Below are 10,850 nucleotides of genomic sequence, written 5' to 3' on the forward strand. Positions count from 1 at the left end.
CTACGAACCGTTTTGACATGGAGATAGCTGGAGATGATGAGTCCTTTGTAGAGAAGATAGCCGAAGACTCTGATGACGATCGCCCTATTGGTCGTTTGAATTTAAGGGAAATAGAGATATTGTCTAGGGTCTTGCCTTGGAGAGATCCACTAGTTGGTGATTTCGAGGACCTTAGCCATGGTCATAGGGCAGTAGCTGATGGTGGGCCAAGTGATACAACTGTGCCTGATGTTAGCGGTTGCCTCATCATACGGAAGGGCATATTGTTTGCTACCATGGATGAGTTGAAATCATGGTTGCAAGAGTACTCCATTGTACATAACCGACCTTTTAGGGTCATCAATTCATTCAAGGAGAAGAGGTACACTGTTGCTTGTGAAGAACAACAGTGTGGTTGGAGAGTATGTGCTAGGAAGACGAAGGCAGGCAAATGGAAGATTACCTCAGTGAAGCAACCACATGTTTGTGCCACTGCTGAGGCAGAAGAGAACCATCTGCAGCTCAATTCTAGGTTCATTGCAAGGCAATTATGCCCTGTGGTGAAGCATATGCCAACCATTACGGTGTTTGCATTGGTTGAGATCATCTTCCAACGGTACAATTACTATGTCAAGTATGGGAAAGCATGGAGGGCAAAGCAGCGTGCACTGGAAATAATATTTGGAAATTGGGAAGAAGCTTATGAGCGCCTCCCTGTAATGTTGAACGCAATGAGGGCTGTAAATCCTGGGATGCACTTTGAGTATTTAACTAAGGAGGGTGAAACAAGGAATGGTAGCCAGGTATTTGGAAGGGCGTTTTGGGCGTTCGGGCAGAGCATCGAAGCATTCAAGCATTGCAGGCCCGTCGTCTCAATTGATGGGACCTTTCTTACAGGGAAATTTGAAGGCACAATGCTTATTTGTATTGGGACAGATGCAGAGGACCAGCTTGTGCCATTGGCCTTTGCAATTGTTCGGAAGGAGGACATGGATAGTTGGTGTTGGTTTCTCAGGCTAGTAAGACAAGTGGTAATTGGTCTGGGACGTGATGTTTGTGTGATATCCGATAGGCATGCTGGCATTCTAAATGCCGTAGAACAAGAGATTCCTGGTTACGGCCAAATACATCACCGGTGGTGCACCAGACACCTTGCTCAGAATCTTATAAGGTGTGATCACACAAAGGACAACTTCAAATTATTTGAGGAGGTTTGCAGGCAGCAAGAGGTTCAATTATTCAAAGACAAGTTAGATGCGCTGAAGTTAGCCACAAATGTTGATGGCAGGCAATTCTTGAGCGAGTTGATGGCGTCGAAGGATAAGTGGTCACTTGCATATGACACGGGTGGTTGGAGATGGGGCTTCATGACTAGTAACATGGCAGAGATGTTCAACAGCCTTCTAAGAGGTTGTCGTGGTCTGCCTGTGACTGCTATTGCCTCATTCACCTTCTACAAGTTGAATTCTTGGTTCGTTTCGAGGAAGAAGCATGCGAGGTCTCTATGGACAGCAGGCAAAGCTTGGCCACTTTTAGCATCTTAGGAACTAGCTTTCTCAAAGAAAAAGTCTAAACGACAGAAGGGTTCATGTTTCGATCCGATCAACCATGGATATGAGATTCTAGAGGGTGGCGGAACTAACATTGGTGGTGAAGACCGGGGTGCTCGAAAACATAAAGTAGTGATCAATGAGAACAAGTGTATGTGTGGAAAACCGATCATATACCATAGGCCTTGCTCCCACATGATTACAGCCTGTCGCCTTAGACGTGTTGACCCTGAGGTCCCTCCCCGTATGGCCGCGGAGTTCTCTTTGAGGAACCTAATGAGCACCTGGAATCCTCAGTTCGAGCCATTTCTTGACGAGAGTCAATGGCCTACTTAGATGGCCCCAAGTATGTGGCTGATCTTGGTTTACTCTGGAAGAGTAGAGGACCTAGGCGGCCGAAGCGGTTCAGGATGGACATGGACCGAGCCACGAAAGGTAGATCAACCACGAGTAAGGTTGGGAGACATTTTGTAGAGGACACCCAAAAGAGCCGTTGCTCTGGTTGCCATAAGCCGGGCCACAATAAGAGAAAATGTCCTGAACTACTTAGACAACAGGTATCCATCAAGCTAGCTACTAGAATTGCTTTGTGTAATGGTACATTGGTTTACTTTTGTTTTTTTATATGCTTTAACTTATACTAATGGTTTGGCATTACTTATGTTGCAGGATGGATCGGTTCCCCCTTCTTGATCCAAGGTTCGATGAGCACCACCGGGCTCGGAGGATCAAGAACGGAGAGGTATATTCAACAATTCGTATGAAAACATTGCATTGTTCATGTTTTGCTCTATAGTCCATGCTCTTTATAAAGTGACATGAACTAATACTTTTTCATGCTTGTCTTTTTTTTGCAGGTTTTGAATGTGCTGAGGCCAATGACACATGAGGCCTCTACGACCATGGTCCACGACGAGAGGTACACGTCCCTCCTGAAGCTGGCGAACCTTGCTACCGTTGCTCGTGTTTGTCATCGAGGCACACCACCTTTCAACCCAGCGGCGCTGACGGCGTTGATAGATCGGTGGCGTCCGGAGACACACAGCTTTCACCTACCATGCGGGGAGATGACGGTCACTCTCGAGGACGTTGCCATGATCCTTGGAGTCAAAATCCGAGGATTCCCAGTGACAGGAGACACGGAGTCTGAAGGATGGCAGCAGCGGGTTGAGCACTTCTTGGGACGGCCCCTAGCGGCAGTTGAGGCTAGCAAGAAACGGCACAGCAGTGGGGTGTCCCTGAGGTGGCTTCGTCAGCAGTTTCGGGAGTGCCCACCCAACGTAGACGCCGAGACCGTGACATACTACTGTCGGGCCTACGTCCTCCACATGTTAGGTACGGTTCTCTTCCCTGACGGCACTGGAGACACGGCGTCCTGGATGTACATCCCGTGCCTTTTGAACTGGGAGGATACCAGCAATAGGAGTTGGGGCTCGGCTATACTTGCCTTCCTGTACCGTCAGCTTTGCGAGGCTTGCCGCCGTCCTGGAGGCGCGCACGCTACAATGTTAGGGTGCATCACACTGTTGCAGGTAATAAAGCAAAGTTGTACAAGTTTCCACTACAATTCAATGTTTTTTCTTAACAAAAGTGATTAACATTCATGTTTCCACTCTTTTTTTGTAGATTTGGATGTGGGAGAGGCTTCCAGTTGGGAGACCGCATCAGCTTGATCCCCCACAACCTTGGTTTCCTCAAGGAGACGCAGTTGTCGCCCCTACCGTGGCACACCTCTACGAGCGAGCCCACGGAACATACCACGTGTCACGCCATGCGTACATCAGCTTCACCAACGAGCTGGACACCCTTTTGCCACAGCATGTAAGTTTCCTACCCTTTTGCCCTAATCGAGGATATGTGCACAAATTGAGTGTCGACTAGTTGATGACGACGTTGTGTACAGGTTCAATGGAGCCCATATCGGCGGAGGCAAGTAACGGATCTCAACTTGAGCGCCTTGTGCATGGCAGACGAGGACGTCTGGACGATGAGGACCCCCCTTATTTGTTTCTATGCAGTGGAGTACCATCTCCCTCACCGTGTAGCACGACAGTTTGGTAGGCTGCAGCCTTCTCCGCCCGATGATTTCTCCACCGGTTGGCAGCTCCACAAGTACGTAACATACAATATTTTGTTCGTTTCACATGAAAGAATCATTGAGTAGGCCTTCATATTGCCGATTTGGTGTAAAATTTGCAGGTTCAACAGACAAAAAAATAAGAAGATCACCAACTGGCAGCTGGAGCACCAGCGCTACATTGATGAGTGGATGTTGATGGAGCAGAACAACATGGGCATCCATGCCGTCCATCGTGACAAGGCATTCCATGATTACCTTGTTTGGTTTGGTCAACGAACAAGGCTTCAATTGAGGCCCGCTTGGACGGAGCAAGACATTGCTGACATTGCGAGCGAGGATGAGGGCAACAACCCATATGACCAAGCTACCCGAGAAGGCAGGCAAGTTGAGATCGCCCCTGCGTTAGCCAGAGCTGTAAGTGATACAACTATTTCAATCTCTGAGGTCTTTACTGTGATGGAGACTTAAATTATTGTTTTTGTTGCATAGAGCATGGAGATAATGAGGACAGTGGCCGACCAAGGAAGGGCATTGATGATTCCTGTGGGCGATCCTGATGAGGCCTCCATGTTACGACAGCACATTCAGGTAGTCTCCTCTCATTCAGTTGATGTTACATCTTTATATAGTTTTGCGACCAACCCCACTTACTAATAGTGCTTTCAAAATGCAGCATGCCATGCATCGCCTACGAAAGGTAGCTGCATGCCTTGGATGTAGACGTTCCCCGGATGTGGCAGTCCCACAACAGCTTGGTGCTGGACCTTCTACTGCACATGTTGGAGGGACTTCATCTTCACATGGTGCACATGGTGGCAGGACTTCTTCTTCACATGGTGCAGCAACTACTGCAGAGGGTGGTCAAGGACATGGTCATTATGATGATGAAGATGATGAAGGACAGGGAGAGTACTATGATCATGAGTATGATGAGATTGGCATGTCCCAGCTTGGAGATGCACCCCAAGGAACTCAAGGCCCCTCTGGTTCTGGACGTCCACATAGGATGCTCAGACCAGTGGACAGGTACACTCCAGGTACCTATCCGTTTGGGAGGGGAAAGCGTTACGCTCGCCGTCCACGTTAAGGTACAAGGAGCGATAAAAGATCCAAAGACTTCATATGCTTTATTTAGTGCATTGACTATGTATGCATTGGACCTTGTACTATGTTTGGACTATGTTTGTTGATTGATGAAGCATATGTATGGACTATGTTGGATGTTGAATGTGTTGGACTATGTTGGATGCTTAATGTGTTGGACCTTATGTATGTACGGATGTTGAATGAATGTGTCTGTCGGTGTGGTCATGTGTTATGTGAATGTGTGGAACGTCGCCATGTTTCATTTTTCTAGCTATTAAGGGCCTCCGTCGCAACTCACAAGGAAGAAGGGGTGTCATCATCCCCATCCTCCATGCTATGATCAACCTCTGTTGGATCCACGGTGACATGGCAAGCACGCAAAGGGGACGAAGCGGCTTAGGAGAGTCGGGGAGCTAGCGAGCTCAGGTCTGTTGTTGGCACAAGGTCATCGTCGGCTGATTAGAGTAGTGGGAAATAGTGAAGCAAATCAAAGAAGAGATGGTATATTTTGGTGAACCCAGGGGCTCGGCGTTTAGTCATTTGACGCCGACCCCTGGTACATACTGGAAAACAATTCACTGAAGCGTCGAGGTGCCCAACCTTGGCGTTTAGTCATTTCACACCGACCCCTGGTACATACTGGAAACCCTTGCATCGAAGCACCGAGGTGCCCAAGCTCGGCGTGGGGTAATTTGACGCCGAGCCATGAAACTCGGCGTGTTACGACTAAGCGCCGAGGTTCGGCCCAAACCGGGCCACTGCCGTTGCCAAACCCTAGGGTTGGCGTGGGCCGACTCGACGCCGAGCCTCAGCCCAACTCGCAAACGGCCGAGCCAAACCCTAGGGTTGGCGTGGGACGACTCAACGCCGAGCCTCAGCACACCTCACCCACGGCCGAGCCAAACCCTAGGGTCAGCGTGGGCCGACTCAACGCCGAGCCTCAGCCCAACAAAACCCAAACCATTTGGTATATGTTGCGATCCTATTTGCATGATTCAAATGAAAAATCTTTCTCAACGATTCCTCTTCGACTAACACGAGTTATACTAATAAGAGTAGACAAGTTATATTTATGTTTGTATGTTTGTTCCTGCAGGAAAAACCGATTGTTGGTTCGATTTCAATCCCCTATTTTTAGAGAGACTCAAACCTTTTTTTCAGTTTGGGAATCAACCATAGTACATGAAACTTAGAGGTAGGTAAACTGCAATTTATGAAATAGCGGAGGCACAACGATTACACTCACATCAAAAGTAACAATGGCATGTCGCAAACTAAACCTAGCATGCCTTAGGGGATTGAAAGAAACAAGTGATACAGACATTGCAAAGGGTACACACTCACATAAAAAACTAACAAGGGCATGTTGCAAACTAAACCTAGCATGCCTTACGAGATTGAAAAGAACAACTCATACAAGCATTCCACATTCGGATTGACTAACAAATGTTGGTCCTAATAATGCTCCCACATATTGAACTGAGTTGCGCCTTCCCCATAGTATCCTCCAGTTGACGGAGGCGGTGGTGGTGGCGGTGGCGGTGGAGAAGGAGGTCCGTCCTTCTTATGGTACGGGCACTCGTAGTATGGATTATTGCATAGTGCCTCCTCTGCATCATTGCTATTGTCGTCGTCCGACTTGTCCCTGTTACCACTTCTAGGGCCATACTCTAGGTCAAAGATGCGTCCCTGTAGATATGCGATGTACTGTTGATGGGGATAGATAGGAGGAGGGTCGACCCATCTAGTGAAGCCACAGTTATCTGGACAGCTTGAATCCTGAAAACCCATCTACCAATAAGTACTACTAGAAATTAAATGCAAATCTAAAAAAGGAGAGAGTTCAAAGGCAATACAAATCCTCACGGGCATCTGAAGAAATGACGGCCTCCACCGTCACAGTCGTTGTACATCTGCACAACGCAATCCAAACCGTGGCGGCATTTTGGCCAATCTTCAATGTGCTTCTCGTATGATCTAAGAGGTCTCTCACGGGTGAAGTCACTCTTCCTCTCCAAAGGAAATTCCTCTATTGGTTCTTCAAAAGAATCAGGACCCAGAGAACCCTCCCACACAATCGGAGGCCCCTTCCTCACCCCCTTTCCTCTCCCTCCATCGAAACCCTTTCCACTCGAGGAACCTTCGCTCGACATTTGCTAAAACTAAACCAGAAAACAAGTTGTGTGGATGTGGAGCAAGACATGGAGCACTATATATAGAGATGAAGGCAGGTTCACCATGAATGCTACTTGACAAAAAACATGTGTGCGTACTCATTTATTGAATCTGCAAAGGCTAGATGCTTCATCTAAAAAGCCTACAACCATGACTGGTTATTTCATCTGAAAAGGCTACACCTGTGTTTTGTCACTTCATCTAAATGCAGTACATCACTCTGATATTAATTCATTGCATATACGGATACAACAGTAAACGAATCTAGGCTTTTCAGTGAGTTTTCAAATAGACTTGTAGCCCTTTCAGTGACTGCAACAGTACTTGTAGCCCTTTCAGTGACTGCAACAACACAAGTAGTCTTTTCAGTGATACAAACAGTACCACTACAGTCTTAGGATAGTTAACGAAGTACAGGGCATAAGACCATCTGAAATAAAATCATAGTGCATTACAACATAATAAAAAAAGTCCAGGGAATAAGTTCATCTGAAATAAAAGCAGAGTGCATTACAACATAGTAAAAAAAGTCCAGGGCTACACGACATCGCTCGTGAATGAACCAAATACCTACTGAGTGCAACGAGGCCACTTTCCCTTCCTCTCGGCATCAGGATTCTCCTCCATCGCTGCCTTCGCTCGGCGCACACGCTCAAGCTTCTTCTCCCTCTCCGCCCTGTACGCAGCAACACGCCTCCTTTCCTCCTCTTCCTTATGCTCCTTTTCTATAGCCTCCAGTCTGCGTCTCTGCTCAAACCTCTCCTTAACCTCCGCATCCCACTCCTTCAGGCCTTCTAGACGCTGCTTGTCTGACTCCTTGATCTCAGTGTCAATCCACTGCTCAAAGTCACACAGTGGTGGAACGGTCTGCAAGAAAAACAAATTGTTACAAAACAAATAAATAAGCAATACTTAATATCACAAGAAAATTAATTAACACAATAAAAATTCCTCACAAACGATGCACGGCGCTGTTGCTTTGTAGGTTCCCATGCATAATTGGGACACATCCAGTACCTCTGTCTATATGTTTCCTCATCTTCAGAGATGTCTACCTTGCAAGGATCACCACAAAAGCACATTGGTCGAGGAACACCTTCAGGGAGAGGCTTTAGGTCGTAGGGATTTGCCCTCTGGCGACCATAGCTACAATTGAAAGAATTTAGTCATATTAATGGAGAACCAAACCTAAACCTAGGGTTTTCTATTTGTTGCACAGATAATGAATAAACATTGGGATTACCTTGGAATACGAGCTTTACCACGCCTTGACATCCTAACATTATGTAGAAAAAAAATCAATCCAAAGTACCTTGCAACGAATGTAAAGGTACTAACACTACATCACCATACCTCCCAAATAAGCTTTTCATTACAAACCCTAAACAAATTTGAATCCCAACAAACACAAAATTTAACTCAATGATTATAAACCATAACATATACAACAACAACAACACCAACAACCATACATTTGGGTCATTCAATCATTTGAACCACCATACATTGCACGATTGACATGAACATGAACCAAACCTATAATGCCAAGTTCAAAAACAAACGAATCTAAATGGATGAATTGAAAGAGGGGAAAGAGGAGTACCTTGGCAAAACGCCTTGGTCATAACAAATTGAAATGTAATGACCAACAAATAAATAAAATACATAGTAACCCTAATGACCAACAAATAACTAACCCTAATGACACCTACAATAAACAAATAACCCTAATGACCAAAATAACTAGAAACCAAACTAACCTAACATGTTCATCACATAAAACAGTTAAACAACAATGCACTCAATCATCCTAAGCCATGCATTTTGCAAATGCAAACACAAATATACCAAATCACCAAACAACCATGATTCCACATGATTAGGGACAATGTAAGCACATCTATGCGGATAGAATGGAGGAGGGGAGGGACCATTACCTCGAGGAAGCTTCGGGAGACAAGATCCGGGCACCGGGGGTCGATTTTGGAGGTTAGAGTTTCGTGGGGGCCGTGGGGGATTTGGGAGCCATGGGGGAATGAAGGAAGGGAGGGAAGAAGAAGAAGGGGGCCTCGGCTTAAAGGGTCCAGACCTCGGCGTTGAGTCGGATCACGCCGAGGTCTAGAGGCTCGGCGTTAAGTGACCCAACGCCGAGCTGCTGGGCCACCGTGCTTTGTTGGGCCGCCTAGGCCGTGCTCCGGATGGGGCTAGATCTCGGCACGTAGTCAGACCACGCCAAGGTTGGGTACTTGGCGTCGGCTGACACGACGCCGACATCACGGACCCACGCGCCAACGTGTCGACGACGACCCCGGTCGTCCGTGACATGGCAATACCTCGGCATCGAGTGACACGACGCCGAGCCTCATATCTCGGCGTCATGTGCTAAGACGCCTAAAAATGGTCTATTTTCAGAAAATGTTTTGACATTGGTATTTTTCTAAAAATTGTTTTCAAAAGAGTCCAAAATATGAAAATTTCACCTTCTATTCGACCTTGTCTATCTCTCTAGCTAGCGAGCTAGCTCCAGCATCCAGCCCATGGCAACCGGGCCAAGCTCGACCCCATCGTTCTTCAATTTCCTAAAGGAAGGCCTGCTCCTCCTAGCCACAACCAGAGGCTCTTCGCAGCTGTCTTTACAATTACTGCCGCCTCCACTTGTCTACTCCTTCTCGTCAACGACCTCACCGTCCAGCCTCTCAGAGATGAGATTGACCTCGACGCAAAGGCGCTCAACAGCACCGATCCTAGTAGCCTAGATTTCCTTCAACTCACCCGAAAGACCCAAGATGACACCCGGGCTCTCCTACTCACCAGCGCAGCCAATCTTGTGTTTACCGTCATCATCGGATCAGTCATCCAGATCATCGTCCTCTTTGCCGCCATCGCAACATACTCCGGTGAGCTGCACACCTTCGGGTCGCTCCTTGGCAAAGTCAAGACGCAGTTGAAAGGCCCCGTGCTTACACTCGCTTTCATCTACGGACTGGAGATTGCCTACGTCGCGCTTCTTGGTGTCATGTCTACTCTGGTCATGGTCCTCATGATAATGAAATACTTTGTGTTGTTCTTTTGGGGGTCGCTGCTCATCCTGGTTCCCTTCATCTTCTTCGTGTACTTCTCCTTCCTCTGCTTCCTAAGCGTCGTCGTGGCAGTGGCCGAGCCCGGTTGCCACGACGCCGGCGCTCTTGGGCGGGGCATGGCGGCTGTTGAAAGGGAAGCGCAGACAGGCCATGCTTTTCATTTCTGTGACTGTCGTGCTGGCCACAGCCCTGACCCCTTGTCTACACTCTGGCCAAGAGATGCGAACTTACTAGCATGGTAGCTGGGTTGCTCCTGGGGTTTCTCTCGCTACACCAGAATAGCACTTCATGGTTCAAAACACCCCATAATTATCGGATTTTAAACTAGCACAACCATATCGACAATGATAAGGGTCAGCTATCACTGTCGGTTCATACAAACTGGCAGTGTTCTTCAACTTCACTATCGGTTCTTTACCCAACCGGCAGAGTTCAGTTCCACCAACACTGCCGGTTCATGAGACCACCTGGCAGAGTTCAGTTCCACCAACATTGTCGGTTTATATTTTAACCGGCAGTGTTGTCGTAACCATCACTGTCGGTTTGTGACAAGAACCGACAGTGATGGCTAAGCTAACGCTGCCAGTTTGTGGCTCAAGCCGGCAGTGTCATCTTGGCCATCACTGCCGGTTTATTGCTAACCGGCAGTGATGGTTACGACAACACTGCCGGTTTGTTGCTAACCGGCAGTGATGGTTACGACAACACTACCGGTTTGTTGCTAACAAGCACTGATGGCCTGTTCGTATTTTATTGTTTTATATTTTATTTTAATTTATATTTTTTCGTGGAATCGAGTTTCGCTTTATATACGCTACGTAGACAACAAGTCCATCAATATTAAATATTACAAATGTTACGGTTACAGTTCAAATGTTCTTATCAAGATCTCGATCCCTC

At 47.2% G+C, this 10,850-nt stretch overlaps 2 protein-coding genes and 1 pseudogene across 2 annotated transcripts; 2 read left to right on the forward strand and 1 right to left on the reverse strand.

Moving 5' to 3' along the window:
• Positions 1-2,431: 2,431 nt before the first annotated feature.
• Positions 2,432-4,696, forward strand: LOC136526297 (serine/threonine-protein phosphatase 7 long form homolog). The gene is made up of 7 exons (XM_066519012.1): positions 2,432-2,507; positions 2,664-3,061; positions 3,156-3,350; positions 3,433-3,641; positions 3,729-4,023; positions 4,099-4,197; positions 4,283-4,696. Exons 1-7 carry the CDS (start codon positions 2,432-2,434, stop codon positions 4,694-4,696), a joined length of 1,686 nt encoding a protein of 561 aa, XP_066375109.1.
• A 2,630-nt stretch (positions 4,697-7,326) lies between these two features.
• On the reverse strand, positions 7,327-8,145 carry LOC136526299 (uncharacterized). The gene is made up of 3 exons (XM_066519013.1): positions 8,114-8,145; positions 7,827-8,016; positions 7,327-7,737 (listed from the first exon to the last, which is right to left on the reverse strand). Exons 1-3 carry the CDS (start codon positions 8,143-8,145, stop codon positions 7,441-7,443), a joined length of 519 nt encoding a protein of 172 aa, XP_066375110.1. The 3' UTR covers positions 7,327-7,440.
• A 1,262-nt stretch (positions 8,146-9,407) lies between these two features.
• On the forward strand, positions 9,408-10,278 carry LOC136526300 (uncharacterized; annotated as a pseudogene).
• Positions 10,279-10,850: the final 572 nt, after the last annotated feature.

The sequence above is a fragment of the Miscanthus floridulus genome, chromosome 19 (assembly GCF_019320115.1).
Source record: "Miscanthus floridulus cultivar M001 chromosome 19, ASM1932011v1, whole genome shotgun sequence".
NCBI lineage: Eukaryota > Viridiplantae > Streptophyta > Magnoliopsida > Poales > Poaceae > Miscanthus > Miscanthus floridulus.